Below are 17,183 nucleotides of genomic sequence, written 5' to 3'. Positions count from 1 at the left end.
TGAATACTGAATGTTTTTCTGTATCTATGAGTTTTTGCATTTTACTTATAGGAAATTGTTCAGTCTCTGCGTGTAATCGATATGCTTCATGTGAAGAATTTGGTGGTTACCAGGAGTGTACATGTTCCTCTGGATTCCAAGGAGATGGAATCAACTGTCGTGATATAAATGAGTGTGATGATTACTTTCTGAATTACTGCCCGATTTCTTGTAACAATACTGTTGGGTCCTTCTTTTGCTCCTGCCCTCCAGCAACTGAATATAAGGAAAAGGAAGGTTGTGTTGATATTGATGAATGTGTAGCCAATCCCTGTCATCCTTTTGCAACTTGTGCCAATTATTATAATTCATACACTTGTACATGTCTTGGTGGATATTATGGAGACGGAATGAATTGTGAATTGGAATGCCAAAAAGGAACAACACATGATTCTGATACATATTATAATGTATCCCTTGAGCCAATTGGATGTATGGATCCATGCTACAACCACAGTATAGTTGATGAACAATGGCGATTTGTGAAAAATTCTGATCTTTATGCCTGGTATAGATGTGACTACTATATGTATGGTTGGTATAGATTTCAAGGTAAAACAGAACAAAGAATTCCAGAACATTGCATCAAAGAATTCAGTTGTGGGACACAAAGCCCATTGTGGATAAATGACACCCACCCAAAGGTGGAAGACGGAACAGTGAATGCTACAGTTTGTGCATCTTGGAATGGAGATTGCTGCGCCTGGAGACATCCCATTTCTATTAGAGCCTGCCCAGGAGGATACTATGTATACAAAATCCAGAATACACCAATTTGCAATGCTGCCTATTGCACAGGTAAGTAGATATATTGAGTTTGTACCACAGCCAAAAGTACATGATATAATTGAAAATCCATTTGCAAGCAAAATGTATATTTCATTTATTTCTTGATAGGCCTTTTGTAGCATATTGATAATTTTTATAAATTGATATTTTTAAAGGAAATTTTAATCTGTAATACATTCTCTAAAATTATATTGAAATATAGCTTTAGCAAACATTAACTTGACACTTCCCACAATATAGCATTCCAATATTCCCAGCATGGGATAAGAAGACGCAGTTGACAAGTGCTCCCAAAGAAAAAAAGTCATTAAATCACTGGAATTGATGAAAATAAATAAAAATTTATTAAATAAACAATGCGTTTCGACTGTATCCAGCCTTCCTCAAGTGCTGGATACCTGAGGAAGGCTGGATACAGCTGAAATGTGTTGTGTTTTTAATAAGTTTTATTTATTGTCATCAATCACTGTGTGTTATCTAAATTTTTTTCCTTTGGAAGTGTTTCTCACCTGGATCATCTTATCCCAATTATGCAATGCTGGAACTCTCCCTGGGGGATTGTTCCACAGCAACCAGTCCAAGTTGTCCTGCACCCATTTGTATCTTGTACATGAAGTATATGGAACTGTGCCCTACCTGCACAACCTTAGTAGGTGAGAGGCTTTCCTATTATTCTTTTACTACATTCAGAAAAGCACTATTCTCTCTTTTTCCCATATAATATTTTCAGCATGGCAGTGTCACAGGGTCCTACCTAGCCTAGTTAACATGCCCAGTACACAGTGTTTATCATCTTCTAAGCTTTAATAGGTGTTTGTATTCAACCTTGAAAGATGTGAATCACTGTGCACTTTGAATGATTATATCTTCATACAGGGAGATGTGCACACCCTCAGTATGAAAAGTAGAAAAGTACCCGATAACACCCACTCGGACTTAGCTAACTAAGCTAATTGCAAATATCTCCGCAATGGAGACATGAAAACAAAAAGATTTATTCTCCTCTATAGCCACTATAATATCATGTGTCTAGCTCAACATGAAAAATTTAGTGAAAGGTTCTCTGTAATGGGAATCTTTTAATAGGATCGACCCTACTAAGCCATCTACAGTCATGGCCGCAAATGTTGGCACCCTTGAAATTTTTCCAGAAAATAAGGCATTTCTCCCAGAAAATTATTGCAATTACACATGTTTTGTTCTACACATGTGTATTTCATTTGTGTATTGAAACAACACAAAAAAACATAGAAAAAAAAGACAAATTGGGCATAATTTCACACAAAACCCTAAAAATCGTCGGTATAAAATTGTTGCCAATCTCAATTTAATATTTGGTTGCACATCCTTTGTAATAAATAAGGTAATGAAAGGAGAAGGTGAGGGGGAGAGGGAGAGTCAGCTCACCAGAGATGTGAAGACTGGACACAGGTGATGATTCTGCACGGAGTGGTCTGGGATTCAACTAGGCGTCATATAGCAAAAGAGAGAAGAAGATTCCAGCAGAAAAAAATAGTAAATAAAATCTGTTTATTAGAAAAATCTTAATAGTAAGGCTTCATAAAACTGAAACGCGTTGGTTTGTCAGTGTGCCTGCTGGGTATGTAATGCCATCGTCTTTTTATGATTTTCCTAATAAAAAACTGATTTTATTTACTATTTTTTTCCGCTGTAATATTCTCCTCTCTTTTGCATAAATAAGTGCAATCAATCGCTTCCTATAACCATCAACAAGTTTCTTACATCTATCAACTGGAATTTTGAACCACTCTTCTTTTGCAAACTGCTCCAGGTTTCTCATATTTGAACTGTGTCTTCTACCAACTGCAATTTTAAGATGTCTCCAGAGGTGTTCAAGGGTATTTAGATCTAGACTCATTGCTGGCCACTTCAGAACTTTCCAGCTCTTTGTTTTCATCCATTTCTGGGTGCTTCTTGAAGTATGTTTGTTGTCATTGTCCTGCTGGAAGACCCATGACCTATGAATCAAACCCAGCTCTGACACTGGGCACTACATTGCGTCCCAAAATCCATTGGTATCTTCAGATTTCATGATGCCTTGCGCACAAGCAATACACCCAGTGTCAGAGGCAGAAAACCAACCCCAAACCATCTTTGAACCTCCACCATATTTGACTGTATTGTGTTCTTTTCTTTGTTGGTCTCATTCTGTTTTCAGTAAACAGTAAAATGATGTGCTTTACAAAAAAAGCTGTACCTTGCTCTCATCTATCCACAAGATGCTTTCCCAGAAGGATTTTGGCTTACTCATGTACATTTAGGCAAACTGCAGCCTAACTTTTTTATGTCTGTGTCAGCAGTGGGGTACTCCTGTCATAGCATTTAATTTCATTCAAATGTCGAAGGATAGTTTGCGCTGACAATAATGCACATTGAGCCTGCAAGACAGCTTTAATTTCTTTGGAACTTGATTGGGGCTGCTTATCCACCATCTGGACTATCCTGCATTGCAACCTTTCATGAATATTTCTCTGCTGTCCACGTTCAGAGAAATTAGCTAGAGTGCCATAGGTTGTAAACTTCTTGATTAAGTTGCACACCATGGACAAATGAACTTCAAGATTTCTGGAGATGGACTTGCAACCTTGAGATTGTTAATATTGTTGAACAATTTTGGTTCTCAAGTCCTCAGACATTTCTCTTCTCTTTCTGTTCTCCATGCAAAGATTGAATCAATTTCTCCCCTTTTTATCTGGTTTCAAGTGTGATTTTAATATTGCCCACACCTGTTACATACCATAGGCGAGTTTGAGTGAGCATCACATGCTTGAAATAAAGTCGTTTACCCACAATTTTGTAACAGTGCCAACAATTTTGTCCTGCCCATTTTTGGGATTGTTTTTGTGAAATGATGTCCTGTTTGACTTTTTTTTCTCTGTTTTTTGTGTTGTTCCAATACATTCAAATGAAATAAACATGTGTATTACAAAACATGCGGAATTTCAATAATTTTCTAGGATAAATCCTTCATTTTCTTGAACAATTTCAAGGGCTGCAACACTTAAGGCCATGGCTGTATATGGGCATGCTGGTCATAGGAAGCTGAATACATTAAAACCTTGATGCCTTGGTATATACACATACATCAATATTCAAATAAATATACTCATCAGTTCACAGTACCTAGAACTTAAGTAAAGTGTTTCATGATGAATGGTATTATTTCAGAACCAGTTATATCGAACCCAAACTGCTCCTCAATGTGTTGTGCCACCGATGAAGAATGTTTAACTCTGGAAGGAGGATCAGAATGTCACTGCAAGAAAAGTGATCATTCAGTAAATGCTTTACAAACAAGCACACATGCAAGTATGACTATTTCTTAGTTCTTATTTCTTTTTTTTATTTATATTTTATTTATATTTTTTATTTTTACGCATTTTTCATGTTTATTATTTTTTTAGATCACCTTTTTCCAGATTTAGTTTGTGGACCTAGCAAGATCAAATTGTCATATAGCAAATGTATGTTGGAAGCAATGGGTTATGATACATCATCAGTATACCTTAAAGACAGAAAATGCACAGGGTTCATCGGAAGAGAAGATAAAAGCTATATTCAAATTGATATGCTGCCAAAAAAGGGTTACTGTGGTGCAGAGCTTAAGGTTTGTAAACTGAGAAATATCAATACATCAGTAGAAAAATTAAGGTTTCAGTATATTGCAGCCGGAACTGGAGACCTTTACTAAAAATTGGAATGATGTCTTATTTGATCAACTACAGCAGGTGGTAAGTTAATGGGTGGGCAATGCTATCAAACCTGTATCAAATGTTTAAACTGTCACCTACGAACTGCCTTAAAACTTTACCCATAAGCGTAAAAGTGAATATGTATATTAGGTTTGACAGGTAAAATTTAAAAGGAACCTGTCATGTCCCCAAATGGTATTAACCTGTACATGTAGGTTTAATCTGCAGGATAATAGCATTGCAATTCTGTCCAGCCACCTTACTGAAAGTGCGGCTACTGGGAGAAAATGAAATGTATTCCTCCAAGGAGCCATCAGCTTTCAGTCATAGATGCGTGCCCAGAGCGGCTACAGTCACCACTCATAGCATTCATAGCATTGTGTGTGGAGGCTGTAAGCACACCCTGACACTGTGATTGACAGCTCGCTCTGCATAGATGCACTGGAGAGTGAGCTGTCAAAGTGCTGGGTGTGCTTACAGTCATCGCTCTATGACTGAAAGCTGGCGGATGCCAGGAGGAAAAAAGTTGATTTTCTCCTGGTAGCTGCACTTTTAGTATAGTGGCCAGACAGCATTATAAAGCTACTAACCTGCATATTGATCCTATATCTGCAGGCTAATAGTGTTTGGGGACATGGCATGTTCCCTTTAACACCACCAATCATAGATCATAATCAACTGAAATAAAGATACCCGAGATAGAGTTTTTCATTCAATAGACAGATGAGAAATTTCAGCCACAAACAATCTCTTTTGACAGAATATTCCCAGTCCAGTGTCATTGAAGATCTATAGACAGTTTAATTTACTGTAAAAGCCAATATGGACTAAAATGTGCATGCTGAATTCACCAGATTAAATTCCATTCGTTGGTTGTTCAACTATGATATATCTATGTATGGCAACCTTTAGATTGCTTCACATATTACACTAAAACTGTGATGTTCTACTGGGCGATCAGCATCTGATTATATCACAGACTGTTCATCATTATCATCATCCTTTACAAAATAAATGTACATGTCATGAAATTGTTACACCAACTGGTTGGTGCCAGGTCTTCCGATGCTCACGTAATATTTTTAAGCCATGTGAGTACTGCAGGCAATCATGGCCTGCAGCTCTCACACTTTCCTCAGATGAATCTTGAATGTTCGGGGTTCGTGTGCGCTCACTAGCAGCCACTGATTAGCTACAGTGCTCATGTGGCATAACAATGTCACACGAGCCCTGTAAGACCAACATTTCTGGAATGGTCCAGATGTAGAGTAGTTCTTCCTTGCTTAGTAAGAAATACTCATTATGAAATGTAGAGATAGACTTCCTACCAAGCCTCCAAGATTGAAGACTTCAGTATCCTTAAAAAGATTGATTTTAGGGGTGTAGACCGTGTACCCTGGTGGTCTCTCCCAGAATACAGCGGGCTGAGGACAAAGAACACAACTAGGCAATTTGTTAGGGAACTACTTTTTACTAACAATGAAAACTGAGTTACCCTGAGAAAGCAGGAAAGAAACACAGATAAATTTTACACTCACCTAGCCCAGGTCAGCTGCGCTGCACAACCAATAGGCCCAGTATGTTCTATCAGATACACTATAATTTGCCTCAGCTATGGTTCCACCTAATGCGGTAACCGGGAGTTACCCAGATCAAGGATGTAATCAGATAGGAGCAAGAGGCGGCCCCTGCAGTGGTGCAGCACAAAGATTCACAAACGTAACAATTCTCTAAAATTACAATTCCATTATGCTATCTGTCACAAGCTCACTCACCGAGGGGAGTATCTAGCTAAGGTTCACACAGACCTATTAGTAAACAATGTCTCTAACTGAGAATCTATGTTTGGCGCCAAACTCTCTCTCTAAAGTCTGCGTGCATGCTCCCACCGGGATTCCTGTGGTGGGGCCTGAGCTCAGGACTTACCGGCCATTAACTGATCACTGAAGAGTCTGCCTGATCATCCAATTGGGAGAACGAGGAATGGATCCTGGACTTGTCACCTGGAGAGTAGTTTTAGCCTTATAGGCTAGCATAAGGCCATTTACATCACAGCAGTTGGCTTGGGGGGGGAATCCAGCTCTGCATCCTCCGTAGTTTCCCCCCCAAAACAATTCTTCCTCTCTGGCAGGGTTCACAGGAACAGTTGCACCTTTACTCAACAATCTGCTCAGCTTCTAGCACACTGCACACACTGAGCTTTAGAATCTCACACTAATGTCCTGCTCAGTCAGCTTCCTGTTCCAACTGACTAAAACACCATCAAGTCCACCATAGAGGCCCTTTCAGAGGCAACAGAGACCCCTTGTGGCCTGAGTCCGATACTGAAACAATGTCCAATCATTCCCATTTCACAGGGGCATGTTTTTTATATGTGATTGTCTGACAGTCTGTTCCTTGCAATCTCCTCAAACATTTTTCATTGCATTTTTAGATTAATAAAACCCATTTTACTTATGCCAACTCTATATATCTGTCTCAAATATTGGATGGTGCTATCCAAAGAAATCAAGCCATAGTCAACTTCTCCTGCTCTTATCCACTGAACATGGACATCAGTCTTTGGACAGCAATCAATCCATTTGTCAGGTAAAGTATTTTAGCTATTTCTTTAATTTTTTACTTTGTCCTCAAAACTTACCAATGGATAGTATTGGAAAGTAGTCATTAAATAGCATAAGACACTGTTTCGTCACTGGAAGAGGAATGTAACTCAATTACAATTATCATCCATAAAATTTGATCCATAATTACAGCAGCCCTCCACCATAAGACTAAAAACAATGACTTACATATCTTTTGTATTGTCAACCTACCTGGTTTGCTTCTCGCTAGCCCCTTGTGCTCGGGTTGGAATTCTATTTCTCCTGCTTCCAAAATGGCTGCCTTAGTGGCACAGAGAGTGCAGTGGCAAGTCTAAACCATGCCTCTTCTTCTTTTCCTGTCCCATAGCACAGGAATGGCATATAAGTAGTGGTTTAGAATTACCGCTGCATGCACTATGTCATTAGAGTGCCCATTTTGGAATCAGGAGGAAAGGAACACCAACCCAAGCACATGGGCCAGCGAGAGGGAAACAGAGGGCTCAATATAGGGTGACTATGCATGAGATCTTTATAGTCACTTTTTAGTCTCAGGGTGAAGAGTCACCTTAATGATTCCTAAATCAAAATCATTATTAGTACATTTTGCAAAAAAATAAGAAACTGAACTCAAAATATGTGAATGATTTAAAATTAAATCCAACATTCATAAACTTTTAACTTGTTTCACTAAATATTAAATAGCACAAAATAATACTTTATCATTGTATCACAAAATTTTCTTCTGTTACAAAACTATCACACATTTAAGTTTTGGTCAAAAGCTATAAATCAGTGTTACCCAATGACATTTTGTGTCAAAAACAGCAATTATTGTCACAGTAATAAGAATTGTGTTTTATGCACTGTGGTAGATCAGCACACGGCTGCTTAATCAGGTAATCAAAGGAATGATTTTTTCATTTAAATCTTCAACTGGTTTATTAAAACATTCTTCATAAACCAGTCTAAAACAAAATAAAATAAACATGTTCAGTCTTTACTGGCATAATGAAACAAAAACAGCGCTTACTACAGTCCGTATAACTGTGGAGTCCACCCTTACAAAAACAGGGTTCAGCTCTGTTTAAAATGAGCACAGCTCTGGAGGTCTGCTCACCTTCAAAGGCACAGACCACTCAGTGAGTCCAGAGGCTTCACATTTACCTCCTGAACCACACCTTAAGGTGGAGATATGGTAATAAGCAGTCCCACCCAACTCTTAAACTGTTCACAAAAACCCGGCCCTGTCATAGCCAATTAACCCCTCTCAGCACATAACATGCTGGAACATGCTTCTGGGTTCATATCACTAAGGCTAATAACCTCAGTGAAACATACTCCTCCAGTATTTTACCACTAACCCTCTAACAGCACCCTTAAACATCTTGTCTTTGAGCTCTCCATTTTGCAATCCATCCTAGACGCGAGAGAGGAACACATCCTGCTGACAAGAGGGATTGTAACACCCAGTTGTCAAATTATTCATACAATTCCAGTGGAAAAAAGAGAGTAATAGCACAACACATTTAATGAGTAGCCGTGGTTTTTATATTTTTCAGAATTCAATAATACACATGAAAATAAGCAGCTTTGTAACATATCTTATCTGAGAAATTGGCTTGTTTCTCCTCTTTACTGACCACTCATTCTCAATTCATAGGTAAAATCTATTCAGTGAATACAAATGTTCCTATTACTGAGATAGGAGATGATACTTGGTGTTCATAACACTCTGCAGAAAGGGGAGAATGACGGAGGAGCTAGAAGCAGATGCAGATATTCCATTGCAAGTTTTATAGAACTTTATGAGCACCAACTGTCATCTCCTATCTCAGCAATGGGAGAAGTTTTTATTTGTGAACTGACAATATCGAGCATGCAGGATCAGACAGGGAGAAGAAAAAAAAATCAGATTTTCTAATAAGATACATTACAAAGCAGCATGGTGGCTCAGTGATTAGCACTGCAGCCTTGCAGCGCCGGGGTCCTGGGTTCAAATCCCACCAAGGACAGCATCTGCAAGGAGTTTGTATGTTCTCCCCGTGTTTGCGTGGGTTTCCTCCGGGTTCTCCGGTTTCCTCCCACACTCCAAAGACATACTGATAGGGAATCTAGATTGTGAACCCCAATGGGGACAGTGCAAATAATGTCTATAAAGCTCTATGGAAAAAAATGCGCTATATAAGTGAATAAAATAAATAAATTACACAGTCTCCAAGGATTATATAAAATGCACCCATCTCCTATAAAAAGTCTGTAATAACAACAATTAACTTTTCATACAAAAATTAAATGAAAGTTCTGGTCAGTAATTCACATTACATTCATTTTTCATCATTAGCTCGGTTAACCTTTCAATTGGAGGAACTGGATTGTACGCTGCAAAGATGGCTCTGTATCAAGATGATGCATTCTCAAGACCATATGAGGGACCAGATGTTTGGTTAAGCACAGACTCCATGATGTATGTAGGAGTAATTGTGGACGAAATTCAAGAATTCAGTTTTGCCCTCGTATTGAAAAACTGTTATGCCACTCCTACATCTGACAGCGGACATCCTATCAAATACTACATCATTAAAGACAAGTATGGTCGTCTTATAATTGTAATACATGATACAAGCCATCTGCTTAATTAAGCATTGTAATAACATTATTACATGTTATCCTGTCTACCCAGCTGTGCCAACCGCAATGACCCCAGCATATCGGTAAAACAGAATGGTCTATCTCTTCATGGACAGTTTTCTCTTCAAGTATTTAGTTTTATTGGAAACCTTGATCAGGTTTACTTACATTGCCAAATCAAATTATGTGACACCTCAGCGGGAAGCTGTGTACCAGTAAGTATAACTTGGGCTTTAACCCTGTTGGGACCCAAAGGTTTTTTTGTTTTTGCGCTTTCATTTCTTTCCTCTCTGTAACTTTTTTATGTTTCAGTTGACATAGCCATATGAGGGCTTGTTACTTTGTGGAACGAGATGTAGTTTTAAATGACCACATTCATATTGCCATATAATCCACGGAAGAAGGGGAAAAAAAAATTCAAAATGTGGTGATATTGCAAAAAACGCAATTTTGCCATAATTTTTGGTGTTTTGTTTTTACTACATTCATTGTTTGGGAAAATTGATGTCCAGGTCAGATTGATTATGGTGATAACAAACTTGTCTATTTTTTAATATTTTATTGAAGAAAAATTGAAGCTGTAAAAAAAAAAAATTTGATATTACGAGACCCATAACTTTTTTATTTTTACATCGATGGAGCTGTGTGATGGCTTGTTTTGTGCCTTGAACTGATGTTTTTATTCATACTATTCTGGCGTTCAAATGACATTTAACATGATGATACCAATTATGTATATTTTAGAATAATTTTTTTATTGTTTTAGAGGGGAAAAGTGAGAGGTTTAAAACATTTACATATTTTTATTTTTTAAAGACTTTTTTATATATATTACTTACATTTTTAGTCCTCTTAAGGGACTTAACTGCAATCGCTTATACTATATACAATAATACCAAAGTATTGAGTATATAGTGAAATAATGGTTTCTTATGAAGTTAAGTCTATGCCAGAAGGATCATAATGACAGCCTTCAGTACATCCCTGGCTGCAATGATAACCTACCAGTTCCCGGCTATTGTGTTGCGAGGCTGATGGGAGCAGAGTGAGTGTACACACTGGCAATGATGTAATTTAAATGCTGCTGCCAGAGATTGGCAACTGCATTTGAATAGATAAACTGCAGCGATTGGGGCAAGCTCCGGTCGCTGCAGTTAGTTAAACAGCTAGCATATGCCTGTACAATAAGTGCCTGAACTGGTTTCAAACTTTCCTTAGCTGCCTATGATGTACATTTTCATCATAGATCACTAAGGAATTAAAGGTGTTGTCCTGGTCTATAACATTGATGGCCTATCCTGAGGATTTTGCATGGTCCTGCTCTTACAGCTTTGGCTTGCCTGATCGTTCTTTGCAAACAGTGCTTGCCCCAGTCAAGCCAGCACTCTCAGGCACCAGTGAGGGAGGTGGAGGCTTTCAAAACTAGTGGGCAGTAAGGTGCGCGGAGACTCTTGGCCACATCAAGTGTGCACTGAGCCGCCTAATTAGCATAGGAAAATAGTCTTCACACAATAATCTTGACACATTGGTGTCACTCTTTTTTTTAACTTTGGAAAGTGTAATACCGAAAAGTTTAGCTGATTTAATTTGCCCCAAATGTATTATTTAAGGTGAGACTTCAAGTGAGTACACTAAGGATTTGGTGCAAATTATGCCATTTTTGATACATGTAAGACAAATGATTATTGTTAAAGGGGCTGTCTGGTAAAAACAAATTACCACTTATTCACAGTATAGGTGAAAACTTGTTGATCAGATGGGGGTCTGACCACTAGGACTGACATCATTTGGCAGAACAGGGCATTTTTATTCCTACTAGAATGATGTAACAGCATGCATACTCAACCTCCACTCCATTCATTCTCCAGAGATGTGTTGAAAGCTGCTCTTGCTTGTTCCATAGAAACATAGAAAAGTAGAGTTCGAAGGGACCTCCAGGATCATTGTGTCCAACCCCTTGCACTAAACCATCTCAAACAGATGACCGTCCAGCCTCTGCTTGAAGACTTCCATTGAAGGAGTACTCACCACCTCTCGTGTCTGCATGTTCCCCTCATTGATCATCCTACTGTCAAAAAGTTTCTAATATCTAATCTGTATCTTCTCCTATTCAGTTTCATCCCATTGCTTCTAATCTTTATTTGTGCAAATGAGAATAAAGCTGATCCCTCTACACTCCCTGACAGAAGTTATGTCGCTTATCCATGTTATGTAAATAAAAGCTTATAACCTGAAGTTAAATTCATCCATTGGTTTTATAAATTACTCTTTTTAAAGCTGAAACCCTCCCAAATTTGGTTTAGGCAAAGAAAATAAATTGGCATCAATGCTGAAATATTGATCATTTAATGAACACAGAATGGTCAGAATTTGGCAAGACAAAAGTTTTGTCGCCTGGTCATATAATGCACCCAATCCTAGTTTACATCCTCACCAGTGTTCAGTAAATGATCGGTTAATTAGTGGGTGTGTATAAAAAGAAACCCAGCACCCCTGACCTTCACTTGAACTGCAACTTGAGCTCTGACAACATGCCAAACATCCACCCTGCGACCAAAGCCTTGATTATCAAGAGGTTGATGACCAGATCCACTGCAGAGGTGGCTGGCACCTTTAATGTGTCTCAGCGTCAAGTACAAAGAATGAAAAAAAGATTTGAAGAGACTGGAGATGTGTTTGACAAGCACATGTCCGGCAGACCCCGCAAGACAACTGCTCAGGAGGACCGTTTGTTGGTTAGAAAATCCAAAGCAAGCCCCTCTTCCACTGCAGCAGAGCACCAACAGGCCTGGTCACCTCAAGTCCCTGTGTCAACTCTAACAGTTCGTAGGATTCTGTCTCGAAATGGCCTCCATGTTCGAATCAGTGCCCAGAAGCCAGCACTAAACAAAAGGCAAATAAAAAACCGTGTGGCATTTGCAAAGTCCCACAGCCTGCTAAACAGATGGATGCTGGAAAAGTGTCAGAAGGTGGATTTCTCTGATGAATCTTCAGTAGAATTACACCACAGCCGCTGCAAATACTGCATGAGACCTACTGGAGCCCGTATGGATCCAAAATACACCCAGAAAACAGTTACATTTGGTGGTGGAAAGATCATGGTCTGGGGTTACATTCAGTATGGGGGTGTGTGAAACATTTGCAAGGTAATATCAATAGCCTAAAATATCAAGAAGTATTAGCTATCTCTCACATTCCAAATTCTTAAAAGGGGTCAAATTCTGCAGCAGGATGGTGCTCCATCTCATACATCCATCTCTACAACAAAGTTCCTCCAGGCAAAAAAGATCAAGGTGCTCAAGGACTGGCCAGCCCAGTCACCAGACATGAACATCATTGAGCATGTTTGGGCTACAATGAAAGAGGAAGCTTGGAAGACAAAACCAAAGAATCTAGATGAACTCTGGGAGGCATGTAAGATGGCATTCTCTGCTATTCCTGATGACTTCATTAATAAATTGTATGAATCATTGTTGAACCGCATGGATGCAGTCCTTCAAGCTCATGGAAGTCACCCAAAATATTAAATATGACTCTAATAGCACCACAACGTCATTCACCAATGTTATGCAACATATATTTGTATTTTAAGATAATTATTTGTTTGAATATCACATTACTTTCTGTGGGCGACAAAACTTTTGTCTTGCCAAAATCTAACCATTCTGTGTTCATTAAATGATCAATATTTCAGCATTGATGCCAATTTATTTTCTTAACCTAAACCAAATTTGGGAGGGTTTCAGCTTTCAAAAGAGTAATTTATAAAACCAATGGATGAATTTAACGTCAGGTTATAAGCATTTATTTACATAACATGGATAAGCGACATAACTTCTGTCAGGGAGTGTACACTGTGACAGCCCATGAGATATTTATAGATAGATATTAAGTCTCCTCTCAATCTTCTCTTCTGCAAACTAAAGATTCCCAAATCCTCTAACTATTCCTCATGGACATTGTTTGCAGATCGGCCACCATTCTGACAGTCCCATAGAGAATGTGTGCACCAACGTGGCACTTTTATCACCTATTCTAATGGGGATAAAAGTTCCCCATTCTGCTGATCAGTGAGGGGTATCAGCAGTTGGATCACCACCTATTAATATGTTATCAACTATCTTTTGGATAAGTGAATACTTGTTTTCACTGGACAAACCCTCTAAAATATGGATAATAGAGTTTTAGTAATGGGTTTTTGTTCCACTGATTTACTCTATCTTTGGAGCATCATGTATTTTTTTCTAAGGAACATTAGCGTTTGCCTCATGTAAGGTTTTGCTTTTCTCTGAGACAACATTGCAATAGAAGTGATTCAGTTAAATAGAAGGGGGTGGCAGGAGACACCAAAGAATGTGAGTGCAGATTTTAGGGTATGCCATCAGGAAATTGGAGTTCAGCATGAGCTCTAAAAGGACTCATGGTGTGGTTTACCAACAGATTTATTAAAAGATAAAATATCCATTTACGTTAACTTCTAAAAAATAAGCATTTTATCTACAGAAATGTTTTGGAATGAGGTCAGCTGCCCAGGACAATGAGAAAGACACAACTTTGACTCTGGGACCAATTCATCAGAAAGGTAAAACAAGCAATACAGAGATTTGTATATTTTTAAGTTGTCATCAGGTTAGCGATCTGGCCAGTGGACCAGGGTCCTCTGAATTTTATTACTCATCTTTAACAAACATAGATTTAGAAAGATCTTTTTGTGACCTCAATTGTGGTGAGAATACTCTAGGAGGTGTAAAACCTGACAGATTCCACCTTTAATACCAGTGACATTAATGAATTCCTATATACTTAATAAAGCTATTATTATTATTATTATTATTCCCTGCTTACATCTTTTGCTATAACCACTTTGGGAGGTGATGTGTATATACTCCTGCTTTAAAGGGTTTGAATAGGAGCCCCCATAGCAATGGTGGCGTGACACTGAGTCACTGCACACAGACAAGCCATGAGGCAGGGTAGTCAAGAGGTCCGAGGTCAGATACCAGGAGAGCTTGTAGTACAGTGGGTCAAGACAAAGATGTGGGAAAGTAACAGTCTGGGGTCAAATGACAGAAGGGTACGTTGAGAGAAATGAATAGTGAAGAGCTAAAGGTATAACACACATGAACAGTCAAAACAAATCCAAGATCCAGCAACAAGATCGGGAAATCAGACACAGAGCAAAGCACACACATCACTGAGCAAAGCTACAGCTGACAGTGGTCTGCTCATAGTTAGCAACTAAATAGCTAGCAAATTAACATGAATGGGAAACACCTGGAGGAAACTCCGCAGGCTGGACCAGATTGAGCAGCAGGGCTGTCAATCAAAATGCTGACAGCCCAGCATGCCCCAACCTCAGATTAGTCAGCTGGGCTGTCACTCTTAATACTGACTGTCAAGCGAACTTTAGGTCCTATAGGGCAGCTGATATGTCACTCACAGCATCCCTAGCCACAGTGAGTGATGAAACCGTGACAGGTGGTCTGTATGATAGAGACATCTTATCAGAAAAGTTTAATATCTGAATGTTGTTGGTTTTTTGGGTAAAGACAAATTTAACATTACCCCAAACAAAGAATTACTGCAGTGTTTCCCAAAATCGCCTCCTTTTTTTGTAAAGTCAGAGTAGTGTTAACATTTTACACTTCTGTGTGACCATGGAGACTTATTATAAAAGAGACTGTTGCTTCAAGAAATTATTTGCATTGAGCTTCTCTGCGTGTGTTGCATGTATGTAATCTCCAGTTCTAATTTTTATTTTGTTACTTAACAGTTCTAACACCAGTTCCACCATCATTACCAGCACCAGTACCTCAGTCTTCAAGCACAGGTAAGTCATTCATTTACTAATCAACCATGAGAAGACTACAATAAGTTGACATCTTGTTACTTTGTATCAAGTAATAAAGACAGACATTACAAAATAATAACCTTTTGTGTGTATTATATTATTTACAGAATGAATAACTTTTTTTCTCTTAAGCACCATAAAGTTAGCAAGCTGTAGCAACTACTATTATTTCGAAGTGAGAATCAAATTCACAGATACCATATTTGTCCTAATTAATGATATGCCCTGTATGTACAATAACGGCAACAAAGAGTCAAGGGTTTCAAACATGCATGCAGCCCCTGAAGCTGCTTCATGCGAAGCTCCCGTGATGATTGTGGCCTTGTCCAGGGGGCCAGCACTTCTTCTCAGTTGAATGTGCTCCCTTGGACACACATTCAATTGAAATGAATTGCGGCCCAGAGACTGACTCTCTGCACCACAGTACCAGCCACTGGCCAATCACAGACTGGCAGCTGATGTCAGCTTGCCGGCGAGGGTGGCCTATGATATCACTGTCACGCACCGCCCTGGCAGTGGAAGAGAAAAGGACCCTGTTCACCAAGGGAGCAAGGTCAGCTGAAAAGGCTCTTTTTTATGTGTATTTAAAGAACAGACAGTGGTAGGTTTCCTGTGCTCTGCTATTTGTTAACTATCCTATTCCATAGGTTAAAAAAAAATAATACTTATCTCAACACTCACCTGTCCCACTTTCCCAAAGCCCACTGTCCAGAGCTTGGTGCCTTTTCTTTTCCCCTTTCCAAGTCTCACTCATCCTTTCTGAAATCTTTACTCCAAGCTGCAGCTTCCAGCACCACTATAACTCAGATGTCACTGTACATGAAAGGGACATGACTTAGTGGAAAAGAGTGTGGCTCAACATCTAACACCATGCAGCAAAAAAATTGCCAAAATGTTGTCACAAATTTGTGACAAAAGTAAGCCAACTAATAAGTAGTGGTAATTCAGAATAGACAGTCTTAGGATGCAGCAAATTTATTAAACAGCACAGATCACTTTAACTTTTTGATACATTTGGCACATTTTCACACTGTTTAGTCTAATTTGGTGCAGTAGAAAAACTACACTGTTTTGGTTAATATGCTCTAATATATGATACTTTGAATTATGAAATATGGAGACTTATTGTGTAACAAACAGAAAATCTCTTATTCTGAATTACACTGACATCAGGGACAGTTTAAGAATTCAACTTTTTCTTCTGGTTTACTACATTTTAGGTTTTTAATATATATTTTTTTCCCCACAGGAATTGCAACATCTTTCACCGTTTTGATACTCACACTCTGCTTTAACTTGATGACCTATAACTGAGTAATGTTAGATTTTGCACAATGTAAACTATGAGCAGGAAAATTGTTTGATTATTCTTTGTATTTTGCAAATCTTAAAAAATAATACTTTTATTAAAATACAGAGTGAAGATGGAGATGATCTTTTACAATGTTATTTGGTATACTGGTGAATAAATGACATTTTTCTTACATATTAATAAAGACAAATATACAAAGTATTACATTTAGCGCCTCGTTATTAAATGGACAACCCCTATCCCATAGCTGCAGTTTGTGTTTTTAA

At 38.5% G+C, this 17,183-nt stretch overlaps 1 protein-coding gene across 1 annotated transcript in view; it reads left to right on the top strand.

The window, feature by feature from the left end:
- LOC141161333 (uromodulin-like) overlaps positions 1–16,919 on the top strand; it is a 57,136-nt gene extending 40,217 nt beyond the window's left edge. The window contains exons 9-17 of the mRNA XM_073646147.1: positions 52–837; positions 4,018–4,158; positions 4,254–4,456; positions 6,976–7,130; positions 9,468–9,713; positions 9,807–9,969; positions 14,258–14,336; positions 15,528–15,584; positions 16,855–16,919. Of these exons, the coding sequence (XP_073502248.1) occupies positions 52–837; positions 4,018–4,158; positions 4,254–4,456; positions 6,976–7,130; positions 9,468–9,713; positions 9,807–9,969; positions 14,258–14,336; positions 15,528–15,584; positions 16,855–16,919 (1,895 nt within the window). The remainder of the gene's footprint in view (positions 1–51; positions 838–4,017; positions 4,159–4,253; positions 4,457–6,975; positions 7,131–9,467; positions 9,714–9,806; positions 9,970–14,257; positions 14,337–15,527; positions 15,585–16,854) is intronic.
- The last annotated feature ends 264 nt before the right edge of the window (positions 16,920–17,183 follow it).

This window comes from Phyllobates terribilis, unplaced genomic scaffold (genome assembly GCF_046119375.1).
Source record: "Phyllobates terribilis strain yellow unplaced genomic scaffold, ASM4611937v1 Scaffold_9__5_contigs__length_417890890, whole genome shotgun sequence".
NCBI lineage: Eukaryota > Metazoa > Chordata > Amphibia > Anura > Dendrobatidae > Phyllobates > Phyllobates terribilis.
This window is presented reverse-complemented; position numbering and strand designations above follow the sequence as displayed.